Source organism: Mytilus galloprovincialis, chromosome 4, assembly GCF_965363235.1.
Source record: "Mytilus galloprovincialis chromosome 4, xbMytGall1.hap1.1, whole genome shotgun sequence".
NCBI classification, from domain to species: Eukaryota; Metazoa; Mollusca; class Bivalvia; order Mytilida; family Mytilidae; genus Mytilus; species Mytilus galloprovincialis.
The window spans coordinates 103,668,921-103,696,049 of NC_134841.1; the positions used below are offsets into that span (position 1 = coordinate 103,668,921).

The 27,129-nt window shown below is 30.6% G+C and overlaps 3 protein-coding genes across 3 annotated transcripts; all 3 read left to right on the forward strand.

Annotated features, from left to right (window-relative positions):
* Positions 1-142: 142 nt before the first annotated feature.
* Positions 143-3,955, forward strand: LOC143070896 (uncharacterized). Its single transcript, XM_076245002.1, has 4 exons — positions 143-253; positions 2,003-2,206; positions 2,966-3,124; positions 3,854-3,955. The coding sequence occupies exons 2-4, from the start codon at positions 2,008-2,010 to the stop codon at positions 3,859-3,861; spliced, it is 366 nt and encodes a 121-aa protein (XP_076101117.1). The 5' UTR covers positions 143-253; positions 2,003-2,007; the 3' UTR covers positions 3,862-3,955.
* A 6,420-nt stretch (positions 3,956-10,375) lies between these two features.
* Positions 10,376-14,189, forward strand: LOC143073702 (uncharacterized). Its single transcript, XM_076249464.1, has 4 exons — positions 10,376-10,486; positions 12,236-12,439; positions 13,199-13,357; positions 14,088-14,189. Exons 2-4 carry the CDS (start codon positions 12,241-12,243, stop codon positions 14,093-14,095), a joined length of 366 nt encoding a protein of 121 aa, XP_076105579.1. The 5' UTR covers positions 10,376-10,486; positions 12,236-12,240; the 3' UTR covers positions 14,096-14,189.
* An 8,134-nt stretch (positions 14,190-22,323) lies between these two features.
* LOC143073703 (uncharacterized) lies at positions 22,324-25,905 on the forward strand. The gene is made up of 4 exons (XM_076249465.1): positions 22,324-22,479; positions 23,067-23,270; positions 24,892-25,050; positions 25,803-25,905. The coding sequence occupies exons 2-4, from the start codon at positions 23,072-23,074 to the stop codon at positions 25,808-25,810; spliced, it is 366 nt and encodes a 121-aa protein (XP_076105580.1). The 5' UTR covers positions 22,324-22,479; positions 23,067-23,071; the 3' UTR covers positions 25,811-25,905.
* The last annotated feature ends 1,224 nt before the right edge of the window (positions 25,906-27,129 follow it).

The window sequence follows — 27,129 nt, forward strand, 5'->3', positions numbered from 1 at the left end:
TGCACATAAACTTAACATAAAAGACACAAGATCTTCTAGCCAATGACATTGACATCTTGGTCAAAGTGCTAACCTTTACAACATATAACTGTTTATAAACCTACGTAGTTTACTTGTGTGGTTTGGGTTTTAAAATTTCCCCTATTTAGAAGTATTTCCTTATAAAAAATAGTATAAAAGCGGAATACTATCTCAGTGTTCTCTATCACATCTTGTCTCACTCGTTAAATACTCTCAAGAAAAGAAAACACAGGTGAGTTATTTACTTTATTTTTTTATATCAATTTGGAAAATGTTTACTTGGCGTAGAGGTTTAAACGTATTCGGATGTGTCTACTTTTGTGTTTCAAATGTCTGGTTATGTAAATGTATTTCAGTTGTTTCCTGTAATTAGTTAATACTTCAGCTTTATCATGTACATCTTTTGAATATTCATTTTATTAAATTTACTGTTTGCAAAAGTATAAATTACTCTAAATTATAGGGATTTTCTGGTAACTTAACAGAAAACCCTTGCCATTTTTGGCACAACCTTTTTGATCTTTTGGTCCTCGATGCTGTTCAACTTTGTACTCGTTTCGGCTTTCAAACTTTTGTATCTGTGCGTCACACATAGGTCTTGTGTGGACAAAATACACTTCTGGCGTATTAAAATTTTGAACTTGTTGCCTTTTGTTGGCTGTTGTTCGTGTGATTCTTTGTCAATTGTGTTCTCCAATTTATTTATATTGTAGTCCTGTGTTGTCATTTTGATGTTATATTTCACATGGCCATAAAAGTGCGAGGTTTGGCATGCCACAAAACCAGGTTCAACCCATCATTTTTTCCTTTAAAAATGCCCTGTACCAAGTCAGGAATATGGTCATTGTTATATAAAGGCAACAGTAGTATACCGCTGTTCAAAACTCATAAATCCATGGACAAAAAACAAAATCGGGATAACAAACTAAAACCGAGGAAAACGCATTAAATATAAGAGGAGAACAACGACATAACACTAAAATGTAACACATATAGACAAAATCCCACGAGAAAAACAAATATAACATATATATATAACATCAAAACCAAATACATGAATTTGGGATAGACAAGTACCGTGACACGTCTTATCGCAATGTGAATTTACACTTTATATTATAGTTCGTTTCTGTGTGTATTACATTATAACGTTGTGTCGTTTGTTTTCTCTTATTTTTGAGTGTAAATTCACATTGCGATAAGACGTGTCACGGTACTTGTCTATCCCAAATTCATGTATTTGGTTTTGATGTTATATATATATGTTATATTTGTTATTCTCGTGGGATTTTGTCTATATGTGTTACATTTTAGTGTTATGTCGTTGTTCTCCTCTTATATTTAATGCGTTTCCCTCGGTTTTAGTTTGTTATCCCGATTTTGTTTTTTGTCCATGGATTTATGAGTTTTGAACAGCGGTATACTACTGTTGCCTTTATTTATCATTCCAGCTTTTCAATTATATCATTATTTTTCTATAGACAAAATAATTCTGGGATTGCTAGTGTTTCAAACAAATAAATATCATAACTTTCCAGATGCATATTTTAAATTTTAAAAACATCCCTCGAAAAAACATTGCTTTGTTGTATAGTGTTTTCTCTGTCATAGTCTTATAACAATATAACAGCTCATTTGAAAAAAAAAAAACATTAATTGTAAAAGTACGTGTAAGTCATACATTTATCGTTATATAACTTACGATGATTTAAATCGAAAGTTTTGTTAAAAGAGTCGAAGGAACATAAAGAAGAGAAAACGATAAGTGTGTATATTAAATTTAATTTACCTTTTCGAATAATAAATGAATCAGACAAACGTGTTTTGTTATATTATGCTATTAGCAATGCAAACTTTTCATTCGTATTTTGATTTTTTTAATGATTTCAATTTTCCCTGTTGTAGCGTAAATACATATGTTGTAGTTTTAATCAAAATACATTTGATATACTAATTTTGATACAATTTATCTTTTTTTCAGAAACCATGAATACCTTACCTTTTGTTGTCGTGCTTGCTGTGCTGGTTACTTTAGCCACTGCTAACAGTTATCATCAACGATCATGGGGTTCACAAGGTTCAAGAGTTTTGGGAAGTAGATGGAATAGTAGACAGCTTAATAATGGATGGAATAGTGGTTGGAATAGTGGACGTCTGTCAGGAGGTTTAAATGGCGGATATCGAAGTAAGTTATATAAACTTTATAAATTGTTATAGATACAGATTCACATATATCCATTGTTATTCTTTATAAACTGCCATAAGTGTTTCATATTTACAATATAATCTACGTTCTTATTTTTCAAATGACGTATTTTCACCGACAAAAGAATTAATATGAGACTGTATTATATAGAGCATTTTTTTCAAAAAGTGTTCATTTTTATAGAACATTAGGCTACCCAAATTGCACCAATTCTGTATTTATTTTAAAGATATATTCTTTTAACAATAAATGTCTACACATTTCATCTTGAACTAAATTGAATCATAGAAAACCCGATTTGACTCCAAACGATAAATGTCTCTATAAATAGGACTACACAAATTGCATCCAAGCTTTTATTCTGCAGAACAGTAAAAATAAAAAAAACTAATGTTTTGTTTTATTTACTTCACATTTTGCATGTTTAGAACAAATTTGACATTAGTTCATATTCACTATTATTGTGTTTTTTATCAATAGATGCATGCAACATATCTAAATTACTCATTTTTGAAAGTTGACTTTTTGTGGACGTCACAAAACTATCGTTTCTTTATTCCAAATTTACTTTGATTTAAATGCAAACAATTCTGAAACAAATTATTATAGGATGAGGTGCAATGATAGGTCTACATACTATATATTTACATGTATTCTTAAACACCAATATATCGTATCATCTGAACTAATATTAGTACTAATGCTGAAAAGATATAACAATAGAAATAACTTCTTTAGGACACAAAAGAGCAGCTACATATGATCCATACAGAAGCAGTCATTTGGACAGTGGATTAGGACGTTTTGACAGATGGGGAATTAATTCAGGAAGGAGATCTAATTTAGGATGGAGATCTAATTCAGGATGGGGATCTAACTCAGGACTGAGTCTGAGAGGTAGGTTTCTATTATACATAAGATTAAATATTATCAGCAGCTCTCGTATGTCTATTTATGAAGAGTAAGATCTATGAATCAATCAAATTAAGGTCATCACTCAAGAAATTTTACGGTCGCCATCATGAGCTGTTTGGCCATTATGACAAAAGTGTGTCAGAAATCATATCTGATATTCTTCCTCAGTCATAATAACCTTCCAACATTACCGAACTGAACTAAGAAATAACACGACGGGTGCGGTATACGGTACAGGAAATGCTCACCCTTCCGGAGCACCTGATTTCACTCCCGGTTTTTAGTGGAGTTCGTGTTGTTTCTTATTCATTTTTTAAAACTATTGATGTAAATGTCCCTTGGTTGTTTACTCCTTGCTTTGATTGTTATTCTCTTACTCTGTGTATATCTGTATGATACAGTATATTTACCATTCGAGCTTTTAAACAAATTGGTTTTTATTATTATGTTTTTTGAGATAAAAAAATGATGAGGATCTATGTAATTCAAATCAACGATAACAGTAGGTAATTTTTCAGGTACAGCAATGTTTATATTTTCAACAAAATGTATATTTTTAGAAAACATCTTATTTACGTCTTCATTTATAGTTTATACCAAAATAAGGAAGATATGAAGTAACAACATAAAAAACGGAGTAGTACTTAAAATCTACAACATTTGTTCCTTTTCTCTTAAAATTTACAAGTATTTTTTTTTTTTATTTTACAGGATATTAAGAAGATAGAAGGCACAAGGAGTGTGTAACAACATAACATGACATCAACCATCCGTAGATTTTTTTTACTTTTTAAATAAAATGTATGAACTTATTATGCATCTTTTTTATTTCTCATAGTTCCACAAATTCCTTTGTAACTAAATACAAGAGTTTTGAGTTTTTAGTTAATCATTTAACTAAGTTATATATATATTCTTCTAAACATGGCATGCATGGCAAGTCTAAAACTTATGATAAAAACCCTAATTTGTAATTTAAATTGTTGTGTGAAAGTGCAAATGACGTAATCGAAAGCCCAAACACATAAAACGAATGGAAAACAACTATAATATTCCCGACATATATGGTATATGCATTTCCGTATGTAGAAAATTAGATTAAACTGGTTATACAGCTTGCAAATTCTTTCATTTGAATGAATTATGCATTAAAATACCATCATATTGACAAAAATGTGTGCACAAATCAAACAAATATTAAAGGTTAAAAATTCCAAAATTGGGATTAAGCAGTCTATATAACACATATCGATATAGAAAGACAAGAAAACAAAACTTGCCAATAGCACAATACCACAAGGAATGTATACACATGGTAAAAAGTATTGCAACACCAAATTGAAATTCAAATTAAAAAAAGACACTCTTTATTTTTTGTTATGTTATTTGTTGAAATCGAACTAGTTGAACATTATCTAAATATTATATGAGTTTATTCAAAATATATCGATTCGATTAGTTCTTATCTGCACATGCAGCTACTGTACTCGTAAACAATAAAAAAAAGATGTGTTTTCCTCATTGTTTTCAACACTTTAAATAACCAAGTTTATAAAGTTATGTGATTGACACCTTGTAATTGGTCATCCACATCTCATAACTGCAGCAAGATGGCAGATATTCAGCATGAGAGAAGCAGGTATGTCGCTGTGACAATTGAACGTACTGTTGGTCATCACCATTCCACTATAAGTCGTTTGGGAATTAAAATCAGTCAACAAACGATGTTAAATAAACTCATCATAGATACAAAGACCTTCCGAGATCAAGAAGACCTCCTATAACATCTGCTAGGGTATATCAAGCATAATGAAGGTTAGTCAGAAGGAGACCCATTTCAAACAATACAATCCTAAAAAGAGAGTGTTGGCCATACAGAAGCCTTTAAACACGAACTGTTCAAGATCGGCTCGTCGCTACTGGTTATCGTGCGACAAGACCATTTCGGGGACCTTTGCCTACGAACAGACACACATTTGCCCGAATCCAATATAGTGCAGAGCTCGCTAAAATTGGAAATTAGCATCGTTAAAGAAGATCCATTGTTCTAATGGAATTCAGTTTATCTTCCTTGGCCCGATCGTAGCCCGAATTTGAACCATATCGAGCATATATGGGACACTATTGAGCGTAAAGTGCACGAAAGGACACCCCAATTCAAACATGTCATGAAATAAACAATACTCTTCACTGCTACCTTAGCAACAAATAAGTCGACTTATGGTAGAGATCAGAAGACGTTAAAATGCGGTTATCCGTTTGAATGAAGGCTGCGCACAAAGTACTAAATCTTTGGCGTATAACGATCAACCATGATGTGAACAATCATCTAAAGATTAATTTTAAATTTAAAAATATACAGACAAATAAAAGCAAGACTTTAACACGCAGTTAAGATGGCAACCAAGGCCTGTCTCTAAACATTTACTCCAAGACCGTGGTGAATTATTTGTGAAGTTGATACAGAATAGTTATCAACAAGATCTTGTTTCTACACAGACCCCGAGTGTCGTGTTGCTCAGTCTTCAGTTTCTACCTTTTTGTTTTGAACACTTCGTTTTTGTTTTTCCTTTTTGTTTTTCCATGGCATTGTCAATTCGCTTTCGACTAGTTTGATCATTCTTCCTCTCGTCTACAACTACATCTTCTGCGCAGAGTTATTACAATCATATTTATGCTTAAATGATTCTTAATTACGGCTGATTTTTAACGCGTTAAACAAACAAAATACTAGTACTTAATTGTAAAATGATTTTTAAAATATTTATAAATATGCTAAAACTTAATCTTAAATCTTCTTGGACAATTTTTAGTACAACGACACGACACACTTTTACATAAATATTGGACATGATGCATTTATAAGACAGGAGACGCAATCTTCTAAAAATATACGTTATCCTTCTTATTTGATTGTTTGTAATGACATTGTCGGATACTACCTTACTGCAACAGATGTGCAACTCGAAAATCGATATATCTCCGTTGATGGTCAATTCCTATATAAAAATCCAATAAAAAACCAGTTGAGTTTCTAATAATACATAAAAGGACTAAGAGTATAATCAAATGTGGAAAATGAAACTCAGAAAATTTCAATCAAACATTGTAAAAAAAGATAATTCAGAATTACAGTCAAACATGTGATCTTTGCATGTTATTTGGTATCATTTTCAAAAGAACCGTTCTATTTTTATTCGACGATCAAAAATACAAAAACACAGGTGAAATAGTTGATAAATTTATAATCTTACAAAGTTTTATGGTTTTTTTTGTTTTTTGTTGTTGTTACATATGTCTGTAAATTGGTAAAGTATTTTATAATGCCAGACTACAATACAAAGGTATATTATGTTTACAGTCAGTAAGATCTCCAGTCGTCCGCCACAACCAGGTATAAGATCAGCAAGTTTTCTTCATATAAACAGTCTAACCAATAAAAGTGCACCTCTGTATACAAATTTGCAGATTTGGGGTTATAAATAGACTGATTGTGTACTGCGATAGTACAATCCAAGATGACGTTGTACCATGAATCTACCTTAAGAGGAGATAACTATTAAAGTAAAAATTGTATACTAGAATGATAGGGGTATAATATGTTATTTTAATTTTTTAATTTTTATTGATCTAATAAGACATAGGAAAAAATTTACACAGTATTGGAGTTCATCAAAAATATAATCATATACAAAATAGATCTTATTAAATAACTGATATTCATTTTTAACTTGTAGCAAGAAAATGAGTTCGGTAACCCCATATTTTTTATCTTTATTTTCTTAAAGTATATTACAAAGGTTTATCTCATAGATTTCATTGTATTCACAAAAACGTGCTTTTTTCATGATCAGTACATACCAATTTGGGTACTTTTGTACGATTTGTAGCGTCAAAAATAGCACGGTGACCCATAATTTTTATCATATCTTTGAAAAAGACTTTGACAATTCTTTATTTTGGCAAAGTATTTAACAAAATATCTGAAGAAATATATGCCGATGATCCACCTTAAGGTCGTCAGTGTTTATGTAACGACTTTTTGTATATAAAGTTATGACAAAAACCTACTCAGCGATTGGTTAATATTTCATGGGCGTAAATAGGACGCCAGTATTAGAAAATGTCTAATAAATCAAACTATGAATAAGCCATAAGTAATATAAATTTTGATTTACATATTTATATTCTCATTAGCAATTAAACAAAGTTAAAGGGTTTATTTATAACATATAAAAAAAAACAACAATAATGCTCAACTTAATATAACAATTTAAAAACTTCGAAATACGTACCGATCATAAAATATAAAATTTGAAAAAAATAATAATAATGAAACAAAGTTAATGGATAAATAAAATAAAAATAAACAAAACTGTCACTAATTCAATAAACAATAAAATAGTATAAAATTCAACAAAAATTGAGTCATATTGATAAAAAACAATGAACTAAAAATGAACTTATTGTCATTTTATCATTGTGTAATAAAGCCCGTCAACACATATACACGCTATTATAATACAATTTAAAAATAAATGTCTCTTAGATGAAAATTTACAACTGGCTTTCTAACATGTATCAATAATTCAATTAGGTAATTGATGGAATAGCTTGTTCATGTGATAAAGAAAAATCTTTTGTGACGTTAACAGCCATATCAAAAGTGTATATTATGAAATAGATATATCTATATGTTTAAAAGAATTTATAATCAAAACAAGGTTACATAAAACAAAAATGTGTCAAGCGTCACACACTTTTGTCATAGCTATTAAGAAAGTTTGCGATGACGTATTTTCCCACATTACCTTTATTTAGTGTATTCTATTAATAAGTTATATCCATTCAAGTATTTTGTCATTCTTTATAACATTAATAACACAGGGGCAATAACACAATTGTTGCGGTTAGCATAAACAATAAAATAATATTTTGAATTTAGAACAGTTTTTAAAATTGTTTACCTATGTGCGATTTTTGTTAAAAATAATTGTTTGTGTATGTGTCGCAATACTATGATAATAAGGGGAAATTATGAAGCCACTATTCTGTCTTTGATTAATGATATCAGGCGATAACAACATCATATCGAAATAAATTGCTGAACTTACTATAAGTTACTACTCAGTTACCTCAAACAGAATATTTAAAACAAGCAAAAATTCTATTTGTTTTCAACATTAAGACAAACACTACACATGAATAAATTGGCCATTGTACGGGTTAGTGTACGGCTTTTATATACCAAACACAAAAAGTAACAGTTTATGGGACTTATCATTATTTACCTGGGAGGGGGGCTGGTCATTTTGGAATCAAATAAAATTTTCTTGATCCCCCCATAAAATTTATCTATTTTTATGGGATCCCCCCTGTAAAAACATTTAAAAGATGTGACCCCCCTCTAACATTGTCTAATAAACATGCCAAAATTTTAACATGCAAAACACTTGTATCATGTTATTTCACAGAAATATTGTAAACATGAAATATTCTCAGTGGATTCAGTCCAAAACCATATTTGAGGAAAAATTGCCTTGACATACATGTAGGACTCTTTCACGAATATATGTGGGTAGGGCAAGCCAGTGCTTTGGGAGTCTAAATTTTCTGATTTGTTTTCTAATTTCCCTTGTCTATTGGGCTATTAAAGATAACTTTTTAAAACAGTAAAAGCACATTATTTACTAAGAGGGATTTATTTCTTGTCATATTTCATTTCATTTATAAATGTGTGATAGTAACCCCAAAGTTTGATTTATTAGCCTAAAAAACAAACTTTGAGGGAATGAGAGCTAGGTATAGATGCCCAAAGGAATCTGATATAAATGATACAAAAGGGTACATTAGTGTGTTCGGCATCTCAGAATCATCTATTGTATCAATAATCAACTGTTTGTATACAGAATATTTGACCATTTATTGGAGAATGTATTGCTCTACATTATATTCTTTCATGATGCAGTGTGATATGAATTTTTATACGTATAATAATTTCCTTCAAACATTTAGGCTGATTATTACATAAATTGGCATTAATGCTTGTTATTAATGTAGTGAATGCAGCGATATTATTCGGGTCATGAAGCATCTATGAATTCTGAATGGGATAAAATGACACAAAATGACAGCGTACTACATCACCAAAGTTATGGGATATATCTTACTTATAGATACATTGTGTATGTATGGTGGTAAAATATATTTCCATTTGACTGTTGTAATGTTCTTCTTGATATTTTGTCTCTTGAAGTATTTAAACTACTCATTTCCATGTGCAAAAAATATTGATCCCCCACTTTGAGTTTATAAAAAAATTTGAACCCCCCTTTTCCACAAACTGACCCCCCTGTATTTTGACCTGTATTTTGACAAGCCCACCCTCCCAGATAAAAAATACTAGATACCAGATAAGTCCCTTGAAGTGTATAAGCGTGTACTGACTTTTTTGTGTTTTTCTTATTTCTATTGAGCATCCCAACTAATTTTACAAATAAAACAAGTACCATAATACCCTCATGGGTCAAAGCTACGTGCGCAGAGATCAATATGAATTATGTGAATGAAGAAACGAGACTGAAGAGAAAGTTAGAAGATTTTTTATATCGCTAGCTAACGATAGCATCAATTTGCCACTAGTAAATAGTTATCAAAGGTAACAGGATTATAATTTAATACACCAGATGTGCGTTTTGTCTACATAAGACCCATCGGTGACGCTTATATCAAAATAAGTCAATGAGAATTTTAAACAAAAGAAGTCCAGTGCTAGTTACAAATTAAACCTTCGACAAACCTTAATAATCATACTAATTGATATGCGGTATATTTTCATAAATAAAATGAAGAATTCGTTTTAATATTTTATTTGCATAAAAATTATCCAGACAACAATCGACAGACTGTATTAAGTATAAATATGAACGTATTCTTTCGATTTTTTGTTGATAAATTATGGAAATATTAGACAGTGAAAAAAGTAGCAGGAATATTTTTTATACTGATCTTTAAAATTTAACTGTGTATACTTTACAATTATAGTAAATTAAATGCATAATGATTGATATGTAATTTGTATATGACAGATGTGCACATAAACTTAACATAAAAGACACAAGATCTTCTAGCCAATGACATTGACATCTTGGTCAAAGTGCTAACCTTTACAACATATAACTGTTTATAAACCTACGTAGTTTACTTGTGTGGTTTGGGTTTTAAAATTTCCCCTATTTAGAAGTATTTCCTTATAAAAAATAGTATAAAAGCGGAATACTATCTCAGTGTTCTCTATCACATCTTGTCTCACTCGTTAAATACTCTCAAGAAAAGAAAACACAGGTGAGTTATTTACTTTATTTTTTTATATCAATTTGGAAAATGTTTACTTGGCGTAGAGGTTTAAACGTATTCGGATGTGTCTACTTTTGTGTTTCAAATGTCTGGTTATGTAAATGTATTTCAGTTGTTTCCTGTAATTAGTTAATACTTCAGCTTTATCATGTACATCTTTTGAATATTCATTTTATTAAATTTACTGTTTGCAAAAGTATAAATTACTCTAAATTATAGGGATTTTCTGGTAACTTAACAGAAAACCCTTGCCATTTTTGGCACAACCTTTTTGATCTTTTGGTCCTCGATGCTGTTCAACTTTGTACTCGTTTCGGCTTTCAAACTTTTGTATCTGTGCGTCACACATAGGTCTTGTGTGGACAAAATACACTTCTGGCGTATTAAAATTTTGAACTTGTTGCCTTTTGTTGGCTGTTGTTCGTGTGATTCTTTGTCAATTGTGTTCTCCAATTTATTTATATTGTAGTCCTGTGTTGTCATTTTGATGTTATATTTCACATGGCCATAAAAGTGCGAGGTTTGGCATGCCACAAAACCAGGTTCAACCCATCATTTTTTCCTTTAAAAATGCCCTGTACCAAGTCAGGAATATGGTCATTGTTATATAAAGGCAACAGTAGTATACCGCTGTTCAAAACTCATAAATCCATGGACAAAAAACAAAATCGGGATAACAAACTAAAACCGAGGAAAACGCATTAAATATAAGAGGAGAACAACGACATAACACTAAAATGTAACACATATAGACAAAATCCCACGAGAAAAACAAATATAACATATATATATAACATCAAAACCAAATACATGAATTTGGGATAGACAAGTACCGTGACACGTCTTATCGCAATGTGAATTTACACTTTATATTATAGTTCGTTTCTGTGTGTATTACATTATAACGTTGTGTCGTTTGTTTTCTCTTATTTTTGAGTGTAAATTCACATTGCGATAAGACGTGTCACGGTACTTGTCTATCCCAAATTCATGTATTTGGTTTTGATGTTATATATATATGTTATATTTGTTATTCTCGTGGGATTTTGTCTATATGTGTTACATTTTAGTGTTATGTCGTTGTTCTCCTCTTATATTTAATGCGTTTCCCTCGGTTTTAGTTTGTTATCCCGATTTTGTTTTTTGTCCATGGATTTATGAGTTTTGAACAGCGGTATACTACTGTTGCCTTTATTTATCATTCCAGCTTTTCAATTATATCATTATTTTTCTATAGACAAAATAATTCTGGGATTGCTAGTGTTTCAAACAAATAAATATCATAACTTTCCAGATGCATATTTTAAATTTTAAAAACATCCCTCGAAAAAACATTGCTTTGTTGTATAGTGTTTTCTCTGTCATAGTCTTATAACAATATAACAGCTCATTTGAAAAAAAAAAAACATTAATTGTAAAAGTACGTGTAAGTCATACATTTATCGTTATATAACTTACGATGATTTAAATCGAAAGTTTTGTTAAAAGAGTCGAAGGAACATAAAGAAGAGAAAACGATAAGTGTGTATATTAAATTTAATTTACCTTTTCGAATAATAAATGAATCAGACAAACGTGTTTTGTTATATTATGCTATTAGCAATGCAAACTTTTCATTCGTATTTTGATTTTTTTAATGATTTCAATTTTCCCTGTTGTAGCGTAAATACATATGTTGTAGTTTTAATCAAAATACATTTGATATACTAATTTTGATACAATTTATCTTTTTTTCAGAAACCATGAATACCTTACCTTTTGTTGTCGTGCTTGCTGTGCTGGTTACTTTAGCCACTGCTAACAGTTATCATCAACGATCATGGGGTTCACAAGGTTCAAGAGTTTTGGGAAGTAGATGGAATAGTAGACAGCTTAATAATGGATGGAATAGTGGTTGGAATAGTGGACGTCTGTCAGGAGGTTTAAATGGCGGATATCGAAGTAAGTTATATAAACTTTATAAATTGTTATAGATACAGATTCACATATATCCATTGTTATTCTTTATAAACTGCCATAAGTGTTTCATATTTACAATATAATCTACGTTCTTATTTTTCAAATGACGTATTTTCACCGACAAAAGAATTAATATGAGACTGTATTATATAGAGCATTTTTTTCAAAAAGTGTTCATTTTTATAGAACATTAGGCTACCCAAATTGCACCAATTCTGTATTTATTTTAAAGATATATTCTTTTAACAATAAATGTCTACACATTTCATCTTGAACTAAATTGAATCATAGAAAACCCGATTTGACTCCAAACGATAAATGTCTCTATAAATAGGACTACACAAATTGCATCCAAGCTTTTATTCTGCAGAACAGTAAAAATAAAAAAAACTAATGTTTTGTTTTATTTACTTCACATTTTGCATGTTTAGAACAAATTTGACATTAGTTCATATTCACTATTATTGTGTTTTTTATCAATAGATGCATGCAACATATCTAAATTACTCATTTTTGAAAGTTGACTTTTTGTGGACGTCACAAAACTATCGTTTCTTTATTCCAAATTTACTTTGATTTAAATGCAAACAATTCTGAAACAAATTATTATAGGATGAGGTGCAATGATAGGTCTACATACTATATATTTACATGTATTCTTAAACACCAATATATCGTATCATCTGAACTAATATTAGTACTAATGCTGAAAAGATATAACAATAGAAATAACTTCTTTAGGACACAAAAGAGCAGCTACATATGATCCATACAGAAGCAGTCATTTGGACAGTGGATTAGGACGTTTTGACAGATGGGGAATTAATTCAGGAAGGAGATCTAATTTAGGATGGAGATCTAATTCAGGATGGGGATCTAACTCAGGACTGAGTCTGAGAGGTAGGTTTCTATTATACATAAGATTAAATATTATCAGCAGCTCTCGTATGTCTATTTATGAAGAGTAAGATCTATGAATCAATCAAATTAAGGTCATCACTCAAGAAATTTTACGGTCGCCATCATGAGCTGTTTGGCCATTATGACAAAAGTGTGTCAGAAATCATATCTGATATTCTTCCTCAGTCATAATAACCTTCCAACATTACCGAACTGAACTAAGAAATAACACGACGGGTGCGGTATACGGTACAGGAAATGCTCACCCTTCCGGAGCACCTGATTTCACTCCCGGTTTTTAGTGGAGTTCGTGTTGTTTCTTATTCCTTTTTTAAAACTATTGATGTAAATGTCCCTTGGTTGTTTACTCCTTGCTTTGATTGTTATTCTCTTACTCTGTGTATATCTGTATGATACAGTATATTTACCATTCGAGCTTTTAAACAAATTGGTTTTTATTATTATGTTTTTTGAGATAAAAAAATGATGAGGATCTATGTAATTCAAATCAACGATAACAGTAGGTAATTTTTCAGGTACAGCAATGTTTATATTTTCAACAAAATGTATATTTTTAGAAAACATCTTATTTACGTCTTCATTTATAGTTTATACCAAAATAAGGAAGATATGAAGTAACAACATAAAAAACGGAGTAGTACTTAAAATCTACAACATTTGTTCCTTTTCTCTTAAAATTTACAAGTATTTTTTTTTTTTTATTTTACAGGATATTAAGAAGATAGAAGGCACAAGGAGTGTGTAACAACATAACATGACATCAACCATCCGTAGATTTTTTTTACTTTTTAAATAAAATGTATGAACTTATTATGCATCTTTTTTATTTCTCATAGTTCCACAAATTCCTTTGTAACTAAATACAAGAGTTTTGAGTTTTTAGTTAATCATTTAACTAAGTTATATATATATTCTTCTAAACATGGCATGCATGGCAAGTCTAAAACTTATGATAAAAACCCTAATTTGTAATTTAAATTGTTGTGTGAAAGTGCAAATGACGTAATCGAAAGCCCAAACACATAAAACGAATGGAAAACAACTATAATATTCCCGACATATATGGTATATGCATTTCCGTATGTAGAAAATTAGATTAAACTGGTTATACAGCTTGCAAATTCTTTCATTTGAATGAATTATGCATTAAAATACCATCATATTGACAAAAATGTGTGCACAAATCAAACAAATATTAAAGGTTAAAAATTCCAAAATTGGGATTAAGCAGTCTATATAACACATATCGATATAGAAAGACAAGAAAACAAAACTTGCCAATAGCACAATACCACAAGGAATGTATACACATGGTAAAAAGTATTGCAACACCAAATTGAAATTCAAATTAAAAAAAGACACTCTTTATTTTTTGTTATGTTATTTGTTGAAATCGAACTAGTTGAACATTATCTAAATATTATATGAGTTTATTCAAAATATATCGATTCGATTAGTTCTTATCTGCACATGCAGCTACTGTACTCGTAAACAATAAAAAAAAGATGTGTTTTCCTCATTGTTTTCAACACTTTAAATAACCAAGTTTATAAAGTTATGTGATTGACACCTTGTAATTGGTCATCCACATCTCATAACTGCAGCAAGATGGCAGATATTCAGCATGAGAGAAGCAGGTATGTCGCTGTGACAATTGAACGTACTGTTGGTCATCACCATTCCACTATAAGTCGTTTGGGAATTAAAATCAGTCAACAAACGATGTTAAATAAACTCATCATAGATACAAAGACCTTCCGAGATCAAGAAGACCTCCTATAACATCTGCTAGGGTATATCAAGCATAATGAAGGTTAGTCAGAAGGAGACCCATTTCAAACAATACAATCCTAAAAAGAGAGTGTTGGCCATACAGAAGCCTTTAAACACGAACTGTTCAAGATCGGCTCGTCGCTACTGGTTATCGTGCGACAAGACCATTTCGGGGACCTTTGCCTACGAACAGACACACATTTGCCCGAATCCAATATAGTGCAGAGCTCGCTAAAATTGGAAATTAGCATCGTTAAAGAAGATCCATTGTTCTAATGGAATTCAGTTTATCTTCCTTGGCCCGATCGTAGCCCGAATTTGAACCATATCGAGCATATATGGGACACTATTGAGCGTAAAGTGCACGAAAGGACACCCCAATTCAAACATGTCATGAAATAAACAATACTCTTCACTGCTACCTTAGCAACAAATAAGTCGACTTATGGTAGAGATCAGAAGACGTTAAAATGCGGTTATCCGTTTGAATGAAGGCTGCGCACAAAGTACTAAATCTTTGGCGTATAACGATCAACCATGATGTGAACAATCATCTAAAGATTAATTTTAAATTTAAAAATATACAGACAAATAAAAGCAAGACTTTAACACGCAGTTAAGATGGCAACCAAGGCCTGTCTCTAAACATTTACTCCAAGACCGTGGTGAATTATTTGTGAAGTTGATACAGAATAGTTATCAACAAGATCTTGTTTCTACACAGACCCCGAGTGTCGTGTTGCTCAGTCTTCAGTTTCTACCTTTTTGTTTTGAACACTTCGTTTTTGTTTTTCCTTTTTGTTTTTCCATGGCATTGTCAATTCGCTTTCGACTAGTTTGATCATTCTTCCTCTCGTCTACAACTACATCTTCTGCGCAGAGTTATTACAATCATATTTATGCTTAAATGATTCTTAATTACGGCTGATTTTTAACGCGTTAAACAAACAAAATACTAGTACTTAATTGTAAAATGATTTTTAAAATATTTATAAATATGCTAAAACTTAATCTTAAATCTTCTTGGACAATTTTTAGTACAACGACACGACACACTTTTACATAAATATTGGACATGATGCATTTATAAGACAGGAGACGCAATCTTCTAAAAATATACGTTATCCTTCTTATTTGATTGTTTGTAATGACATTGTCGGATACTACCTTACTGCAACAGATGTGCAACTCGAAAATCGATATATCTCCGTTGATGGTCAATTCCTATATAAAAATCCAATAAAAAACCAGTTGAGTTTCTAATAATACATAAAAGGACTAAGAGTATAATCAAATGTGGAAAATGAAACTCAGAAAATTTCAATCAAACATTGTAAAAAAAGATAATTCAGAATTACAGTCAAACATGTGATCTTTGCATGTTATTTGGTATCATTTTCAAAAGAACCGTTCTATTTTTATTCGACGATCAAAAATACAAAAACACAGGTGAAATAGTTGATAAATTTATAATCTTACAAAGTTTTATGGTTTTTTTTGTTTTTTGTTGTTGTTACATATGTCTGTAAATTGGTAAAGTATTTTATAATGCCAGACTACAATACAAAGGTATATTATGTTTACAGTCAGTAAGATCTCCAGTCGTCCGCCACAACCAGGTATAAGATCAGCAAGTTTTCTTCATATAAACAGTCTAACCAATAAAAGTGCACCTCTGTATACAAATTTGCAGATTTGGGGTTATAAATAGACTGATTGTGTACTGCGATAGTACAATCCAAGATGACGTTGTACCATGAATCTACCTTAAGAGGAGATAACTATTAAAGTAAAAATTGTATACTAGAATGATAGGGGTATAATATGTTATTTTAATTTTTTAATTTTTATTGATCTAATAAGACATAGGAAAAAATTTACACAGTATTGGAGTTCATCAAAAATATAATCATATACAAAATAGATCTTATTAAATAACTGATATTCATTTTTAACTTGTAGCAAGAAAATGAGTTCGGTAACCCCATATTTTTTATCTTTATTTTCTTAAAGTATATTACAAAGGTTTATCTCATAGATTTCATTGTATTCACAAAAACGTGCTTTTTTCATGATCAGTACATACCAATTTGGGTACTTTTGTACGATTTGTAGCGTCAAAAATAGCACGGTGACCCATAATTTTTATCATATCTTTGAAAAAGACTTTGACAATTCTTTATTTTGGCAAAGTATTTAACAAAATATCTGAAGAAATATATGCCGATGATCCACCTTAAGGTCGTCAGTGTTTATGTAACGACTTTTTGTATATAAAGTTATGACAAAAACCTACTCAGCGATTGGTTAATATTTCATGGGCGTAAATAGGACGCCAGTATTAGAAAATGTCTAATAAATCAAACTATGAATAAGCCATAAGTAATATAAATTTTGATTTACATATTTATATTCTCATTAGCAATTAAACAAAGTTAAAGGGTTTATTTATAACATATAAAAAAAAACAACAATAATGCTCAACTTAATATAACAATTTAAAAACTTCGAAATACGTACCGATCATAAAATATAAAATTTGAAAAAAATAATAATAATGAAACAAAGTTAATGGATAAATAAAATAAAAATAAACAAAACTGTCACTAATTCAATAAACAATAAAATAGTATAAAATTCAACAAAAATTGAGTCATATTGATAAAAAACAATGAACTAAAAATGAACTTATTGTCATTTTATCATTGTGTAATAAAGCCCGTCAACACATATACACGCTATTATAATACAATTTAAAAATAAATGTCTCTTAGATGAAAATTTACAACTGGCTTTCTAACATGTATCAATAATTCAATTAGGTAATTGATGGAATAGCTTGTTCATGTGATAAAGAAAAATCTTTTGTGACGTTAACAGCCATATCAAAAGTGTATATTATGAAATAGATATATCTATATGTTTAAAAGAATTTATAATCAAAACAAGGTTACATAAAACAAAAATGTGTCAAGCGTCACACACTTTTGTCATAGCTATTAAGAAAGTTTGCGATGACGTATTTTCCCACATTACCTTTATTTAGTGTATTCTATTAATAAGTTATATCCATTCAAGTATTTTGTCATTCTTTATAACATTAATAACACAGGGGCAATAACACAATTGTTGCGGTTAGCATAAACAATAAAATAATATTTTGAATTTAGAACAGTTTTTAAAATTGTTTACCTATGTGCGATTTTTGTTAAAAATAATTGTTTGTGTATGTGTCGCAATACTATGATAATAAGGGGAAATTATGAAGCCACTATTCTGTCTTTGATTAATGATATCAGGCGATAACAACATCATATCGAAATAAATTGCTGAACTTACTATAAGTTACTACTCAGTTACCTCAAACAGAATATTTAAAACAAGCAAAAATTCTATTTGTTTTCAACATTAAGACAAACACTACACATGAATAAATTGGCCATTGTACGGGTTAGTGTACGGCTTTTATATACCAAACACAAAAAGTAACAGTTTATGGGACTTATCATTATTTACCTGGGAGGGGGGCTGGTCATTTTGGAATCAAATAAAATTTTCTTGATCCCCCCATAAAATTTATCTATTTTTATGGGATCCCCCCTGTAAAAACATTTAAAAGATGTGACCCCCCTCTAACATTGTCTAATAAACATGCCAAAATTTTAACATGCAAAACACTTGTATCATGTTATTTCACAGAAATATTGTAAACATGAAATATTCTCAGTGGATTCAGTCCAAAACCATATTTGAGGAAAAATTGCCTTGACATACATGTAGGACTCTTTCACGAATATATGTGGGTAGGGCAAGCCAGTGCTTTGGGAGTCTAAATTTTCTGATTTGTTTTCTAATTTCCCTTGTCTATTGGGCTATTAAAGATAACTTTTTAAAACAGTAAAAGCACATTATTTACTAAGAGGGATTTATTTCTTGTCATATTTCATTTCATTTATAAATGTGTGATAGTAACCCCAAAGTTTGATTTATTAGCCTAAAAAACAAACTTTGAGGGAATGAGAGCTAGGTATAGATGCCCAAAGGAATCTGATATAAATGATACAAAAGGGTACATTAGTGTGTTCGGCATCTCAGAATCATCTATTGTATCAATAATCAACTGTTTGTATACAGAATATTTGACCATTTATTGGAGAATGTATTGCTCTACATTATATTCTTTCATGATGCAGTGTGATATGAATTTTTATACGTATAATAATTTCCTTCAAACATTTAGGCTGATTATTACATAAATTGGCATTAATGCTTGTTATTAATGTAGTGAATGCAGCGATATTATTCGGGTCATGAAGCATCTATGAATTCTGAATGGGATAAAATGACACAAAATGACAGCGTACTACATCACCAAAGTTATGGGATATATCTTACTTATAGATACATTGTGTATGTATGGTGGTAAAATATATTTCCATTTGACTGTTGTAATGTTCTTCTTGATATTTTGTCTCTTGAAGTATTTAAACTACTCATTTCCATGTGCAAAAAATATTGATCCCCCACTTTGAGTTTATAAAAAAATTTGAACCCCCCTTTTCCACAAACTGACCCCCCTGTATTTTGACCTGTATTTTGACAAGCCCACCCTCCCAGATAAAAAATACTAGATACCAGATAAGTCCCTTGAAGTGTATAAGCGTGTACTGACTTTTTTGTGTTTTTCTTATTTCTATTGAGCATCCCAACTAATTTTACAAATAAAACAAGTACCATAATACCCTCATGGGTCAAAGCTACGTGCGCAGAGATCAATATGAATTATGTGAATGAAGAAACGAGACTGAAGAGAAAGTTAGAAGATTTTTTATATCGCTAGCTAACGATAGCATCAATTTGCCACTAGTAAATAGTTATCAAAGGTAACAGGATTATAATTTAATACACCAGATGTGCGTTTTGTCTACATAAGACCCATCGGTGACGCTTATATCAAAATAAGTCAATGAGAATTTTAAACAAAAGAAGTCCAGTGCTAGTTACAAATTAAACCTTCGACAAACCTTAATAATCATACTAATTGATATGCGGTATATTTTCATAAATAAAATGAAGAATTCGTTTTAATATTTTATTTGCATAAAAATTATCCAGACAACAATCGACAGACTGTATTTGTTTTCGGTTTAATTTTATTTTGTCCTTTGTTTGTTTGTTTGTTGTACTATTTTGCGGGAAAGACGACTACTTATTCTTTGTTATTGATCCTAAGAATGACTGTCATATTTTGTCTGTGAAGAAAAAACATTAGAAATGTGATACACTGAATAACCATCAGCTTTTAATTTAAAAGTGTGCACCACATTTTGAGGTTATTTCAAAAATTGGTAAGGATGGTGGAAGAATGAGATTAAGCTTTGAGACAGCAAAGTTGTAGAACTCCCTGTCTAACCATGCACGGAGCGTCTTAACTTTGGAACAGTTCAAACAGTTTATTTCCACATGGTGTTCCTAAAAAAAACTGTTCCTGTAGCTCATGTAGATAATAAATTCTCTAAATTTTCTAGCCCTCAGTGTTTATTGTCTGCTTTTGTTTTAGTTTTTTTTTTATTATATTATGTATGTATGTTATTTACAAAAGTACAAAGGATTATACTTTAGTACGCCAGACGCGCGTTTCGTCTACATAAGACTCACCAGTGACGCTCATATCAAACTATTTATAAAGCCAACAAGGACAAATTGACGAGCATTGAAGATCCAAATTTCCAAAAAGTTGTGCAAAATGCGTCTAAGGTAATCTATGCCTGGGATAAGAAAATCCTTAGTTTTTCGAAAAATTCAATGTTTTGTAAACAGGAAATTTATAAAAATGACCACATTATTGATATTCATGTCAACACCGAAGTGTTGACTACTGGGCTGGTGATACCCTCGGGGACGAAACGTCCAACAGCAGTGGCATCGACCCAGTGGTGTAAATAGTTATCAAAAGTAATTTATATGTGTAATCTGTCAATGAGAGATGAGTATGACGTCCATTATAATTATCACTGAAATAATTAAAAAGAATAAAACATAGATTAAAAAAAAAAAAAAAAGATTTTTTGTAATAAAGACAGTTTTAGTTTGAATAGTTGAACATGTTCCCAAGGAATAGGTCATCATAAAACCACACAAGGGGCCAGTTGAAGGACGCATCCGGGTGCGGGAGTTTCTCGCTACATTGAAGACCCATTGGTGGCCTTCGGCTGTTGTCTGCTCTATGGTCGGGTTGTTGTCCCTTTGACACATTTCCAATTTCCATTCTCACTTTTATTAGGTAATATAAACACCTTGATAGAACACAGTTCTTTTAAAAAATCAACGTTCTCATAAAGCCTAATAATGAGACATGAAAGAAAGCACTAAAACTGAAGTAAAATTATTAGATAGTTATAAGCACTATAAACCATACTTAAGTTAAAAAAAATAAGATACTATGATTCTACTTTCTTCTGGTGTACGCCATGGTTGTGTTTCAGTGACAGGAATCTTCCCAAATATTAAAATACTATTGATCCGATTTTTTCAATAAAAAAATCCTATTTTTAGAGTCCTCTGCTTTTTAAACTCAGAGGAGAAGATTTGATCATTAAAGATGACTCTTTCAATTATTCTGTTGATGCTTTGACTCGTAAACGAATTAAAGACACACGTTTAGAGAAAATCATAAATTACCAGGTATCATATAAAATAATATTTTCCAACCTCTTTAGAATTTTTGAATTCTTTTCACAAAAATGCATATCAGTTTCAAATAGCCAAATTTAGAGCATTCGCATTAGCAAGAAATAGTACAAGTGGCGTGACAAATGTGTGTTAAGTTTTGTCACAGTTTTACAAAATCCAAAGTATAAATATGAACGTATTCTTTCGATTTTTTTGTTAATAAATTATGGAAATATTAGCCAGGAAAATAGTTACAGGCATAACGTAACATGTCTATATTTTTAATAATGACCTTTAAAATTTTTCTACGATTTCGAACTCTAAATGTTCTAACTGTTTATACCTTATCATTATAGTAAAACTAAATGCATAATGATTGATATGTAATTTGTATATGACAGATGTGCTCATTAACTTAACATTAGAGACTTTACATCCAGCCAATGACATTGACATCTTGATCAAAGTGGTAACCTTTACAACATATAACTGTTTAAAACCTACGTAGTTTACTTGTGTGGTTTGGGTTTTTAAAAACAATTCCCTATTTAGAAGTATTTCCTTATAAAAAATAGTATAAAAGCGGAATGCTATCTCAGTGTTCTCTATCACATCTTGTCTCACTCGTCAAATACTCTCAAGAAAAGAAAACACAGGTGAGTTTTTTACTTTATTTTTTCATATCAATTTGGAAAATGTTTATCATTCCAGCTTTTCAATTATATCATTATTTTTCTATAGACAAAGTAATCCTGGAATTATTAGTGTTTCAAACAAATAAATATCATATCTTTCCAGATGCATATTTTAAATTTTAAATCATCCCTCGAAAAAGCATTACTTTGTTGTATAGTGTTTTCTCTTTTTTCGCTCTCTCTCATAGTCTTATAACGATATAACAGCTCACTTAAAAACAAAAACATTAATCGTAAAAATATATGTAAGTCATACATTTATCAGTATATAACTTACGGTGATTTAAATGATTTAAGAGTCAAAGGAACAAAAAGGAGAGAAAACGATAAATGTGTATACTAAATTTAATTTAAATTTTCGAATAATTAATGAATCAGACAAACGCGTTTTGCTGTATCATATTATTAGCAATGGACACTTTTCATTCGTAGTTTGATTTTTTTAAGGATTTCAATTTTCCCTGTTGTAGCGTAAATACATATGTTGTAGTTTTAATCAAAATACATTTGATATAATAATTTTGATACAATTTATCTTTTTTTTTCAGAAACCATGAATACCTTAGCTTTTGTTGTCGTGCTTGCTGTACTGGTTACTTTAGCTACTGCTAACAGTTATAATCAACGATCATGGGGTTCACAGGGATCCAGAGTTTTGGGAAGTAGATGGAATAGTAGACAGCTTAATAATGGATGGAATAGTGGTTGGAATGGTGGACGTCTGTCAGGGGGATTAAATGGTGGATATCGAAGTAAGTTATATAAATTTATACATTGTTATAGATACAGATTCACATAGATATATCCATTGTTATTCTTTAAACCTGCCATAAGGGTTTCATATTTACAATATAATATGCGTTCTTATTTTTCAAATGACGTATTTTCACCGACAAAAGCATCAATATGAGATTGTATAATATAAAGTATTTCTTTCAAAAAGTGTTCATTTTTATAGAACATTAAGCTACCCAAATTGCACCTTTTTGACATATTGTTGCCTACTTTTATTTGTGATCTAGTTAAAAAACATATCCATTTTGTGTTAATTTTAAAGATATATTCTTTTAACAATAAATGTCTACAAATTTCATCTTGAACCAAATTGAATCATAGAAAACCCGATTTGAACCGAACTCCAAACGATAAATGTTTCTATAGATAGGACTACACAAATTGCATCCAAACTTTTACTCTGCGGAACCGTAAAAATAAAATAACTAATGTTTTGTTTTATTAATAATTTATTTACCTAATGTTTTGCATGTTTAGAACTAATTTGACAATAGTTCATATTTACTATTAATGTGTTTTTAATCAATATATGAATGCAACATATCTAAATAACTCATTTTTAAAAGTTGACTTTTTGTGGACGTCACGTTACTATCGTTGTTTCTTTATTCCAAATTTACTTTGATTGAAATGCAAAACAATTTTGGTACATATTATTATAGGATGAGGTGCAATGATTGGTCTACATACTATATATTTACATTTATTAACCAACTAAGTACATTATAGCCAAAAATGACTGTTTATTAAAAATTACATATTTTCTGTAATGGCCCTGTTTTTCTGTAATGGCCCTGTTTTTTTCTGTAATGGCCCTGTTTTTCTGTAATGGCCCTGTTTTTCTGTAATGGCCCTGTATTAATGCCCAGTTTGTCTGTATTAAGCCCAGTTAGGTTTTTTAATAAAGTTAATAAAATTAAGTTGTAAAGAGTATAATACCTTATTGTATTTTATTTTATTTAGTAACCAGCAACCAACATTAAAGAACCATATAAAGCGTTCACTGTTTATCCTGTTTTTCAACACATAACTTCTTTCAACTTAATATCTTGGATATTTGGTATATTTAAAAACTTTATCATGGTGAAGTACAAATATTTTTTTTCAACCTAAACTGTCATTAAAAGAGTAAGAGGGTACATCAAGTTGACAGCAACACATACACTTTTGTTCAGTTCGTTAATGAATGTAAATAAGAAATGGGTGTTTTTATAATGGCCCTGTTATATGTCCTCGGTCAGTAATAATGGCCTCGGATGTCTGTAATCGCAGCAACACATACACTTTTGTTCAGTTGGTAAATAAATGTATTAAGAAATGGGTGTTTTTATAATGGCCCTGTTATTTGCCTCGGTCAGTAATAATGGCTTCGGATGTCTGTAATGGCCCTCGGCGTTGCCTCGGGCCATTACAGACTTCCTCGACCATTATTACAGACCTTGGACATATAACAGGGCCATTATAAAAACACCCATTCATTAATACTATAGTATTGTTAAATCACCAACATATCGTATCATATGAACTAATACTTGTACTAATGCTGGATAGATATAACAATAATATTAACTTCTTTAGGACACAAAAGAGCAGCTACATATGATCCATACAGAAGCAGTCATTTGGACAGTGGATTAGGACGTTTTGACAGATGGGGAATTAATTCAGGAAGGAGATCTAATTTAGGATGGAGATCTAATTCAGGATGGAGATCTAACTCAGGACTGAGTCTGAGAGGTAGGTTTCTATTATATATCAGATTAAATATTATCAACAGCTCTCGTATATCTTTTAATCGGAAAACATACAAAACTATTCGCTGAATCTTTTAATTAAGAGTAGGATCTATGAATCAATCAAGTTAAGGTCATCACTCAAGAAATTTTGCAGTCGCCGTCATGAGCTGATTGGCCATTATGACAAAAGTGTGTCAGAAATCATATCTGGTATTCTTCCTCAGTCATAAGAACTTTCCAACTTTACCGAACAAAGAAATAACACGACGGGTGTCGTATACGGTGCAGGAAATGCTTACCCTTCCAGAACACGTGATTTCACTCCTAGTTTTTGGTGGAGTTATAATGGGAAAAATACAAAACTATTCACTTAATCTTTTAATTAAGAATATGATCTAACTCTGGGTATATCTGTATAATACGGCATATTTACCATTCGCACTTTCATACTAAATGAGTTTTATGACTATGTTTTTGAGATATGCATCTTATTTACTATAAAAATGATGAGGATATATAATTCTCAACGATAAAAGTGGGTAAATCTTCAGGTACTGAAATATTTATATTTTCAACAAAATGTATATTTTTAGAAAACATTTCATTAACGTCTTCATTTATAGTTTGTACCGAAATAAGTAAGATGTAAAATAGCACAATAGAAAACGAAGTAGTGTTTAGAATACATAACATTTGTATATTACAAAAGTTCCTTTTCTCTTCAAAGTTACAAGTATTTCTTTTATTTTACAGGATATTAAGAAAAAAGAAGGCAGAAGGAGTGTGTAACAACATAAAGTGATATCAAACATCCGTAGATTTTTTTTACTTTTTCAAATAAAATGTATGTTCTTAGTATGCATCTTTTTTATTTCTCATAGTACCACAAACTCCTGTGTAACTAAATATACGAGTTTTGAGTTTATCATTTAACTAAGTAATATATATTCATCGAACATGGAATGCATGGCCAGTCTAAAACTTATGATAAAAACACTTACTTGTAATTTAAATTTTTGTTTGGAAGTGCAAATGACATAATCAAACGCTCAAACACATAAAACAAATGGAAAACAACTATAATATTCCCAATATATGTCGCTCAGGAATATCTTTATGTAGAATATTGGATTAAACTGGTTACTTGCTAAATCTTTCATTTGGATGAATTATGCATTAAAATATCATTATATTGACAAAAATGTGTGCACAAACCAAACAAATGTTAAAGGTAAAATATTCCCATATTGAGTTTAAGCAATCTATATAGCACATATCGAAATAGAAAGACAATAAAACAAAACTTGACCATAGCACAATAACACAAGGGATGTATAAATACCATACCACACCAAAACGATATTACCAAAAATAAACTAAACTGTAAAGATTAAAATTATACAGACAAAAAAAGGAAGACTTCAACACGCAATTAGGATGGTAAACAACGTCTATCCCTAAAAATTTACTTCAAGACCATCCTGTATTATTTGTCAATACTTATCAACAAGATATTGTATCTACAGAGACACCGATTTTTAATTAGTTTCGTATTGCTTTGTTTTCAGTTTTCTACCGTTTTTTTTTTTTTTGTTGGACACTAAAATTGAGAATGGAAATGGGGAATGTGCCAAAGAGACAACAACCCGACCATTGAAAAAAACAACAGCAGAAGGTCACCAACAGGTCTTCAATGTAGCGAGAAATTCCCGCACCCGGAGGCGTCCTTCAGCTGGCCCCTAAACAAATATATACTAGTTCAGTGATAATGAACGCCATACTAATTTCCAAATTGTACACAAGAAACTAAAATTAAAATAATACAAGACTAACAAAGGCCAGAGGCTCCTGATTTGGGACAGGCGCAAAAATGCGGCGGGGTTAAACATGTTTGTGAGATCTCAACCCTCCCCCTATACCTCTAGCCAATGTAGAAAAGTAAACGCATAACAATACGCACATTAAAATTCAGTCCAAGAGAAGTCCGAGTCTGATGTCAGAAGATGTAACCAAAGAAAATAAACAAAATGACAATAATACATAAATAACAAAAGACTACTAGCAGTTAACTGACATGCCA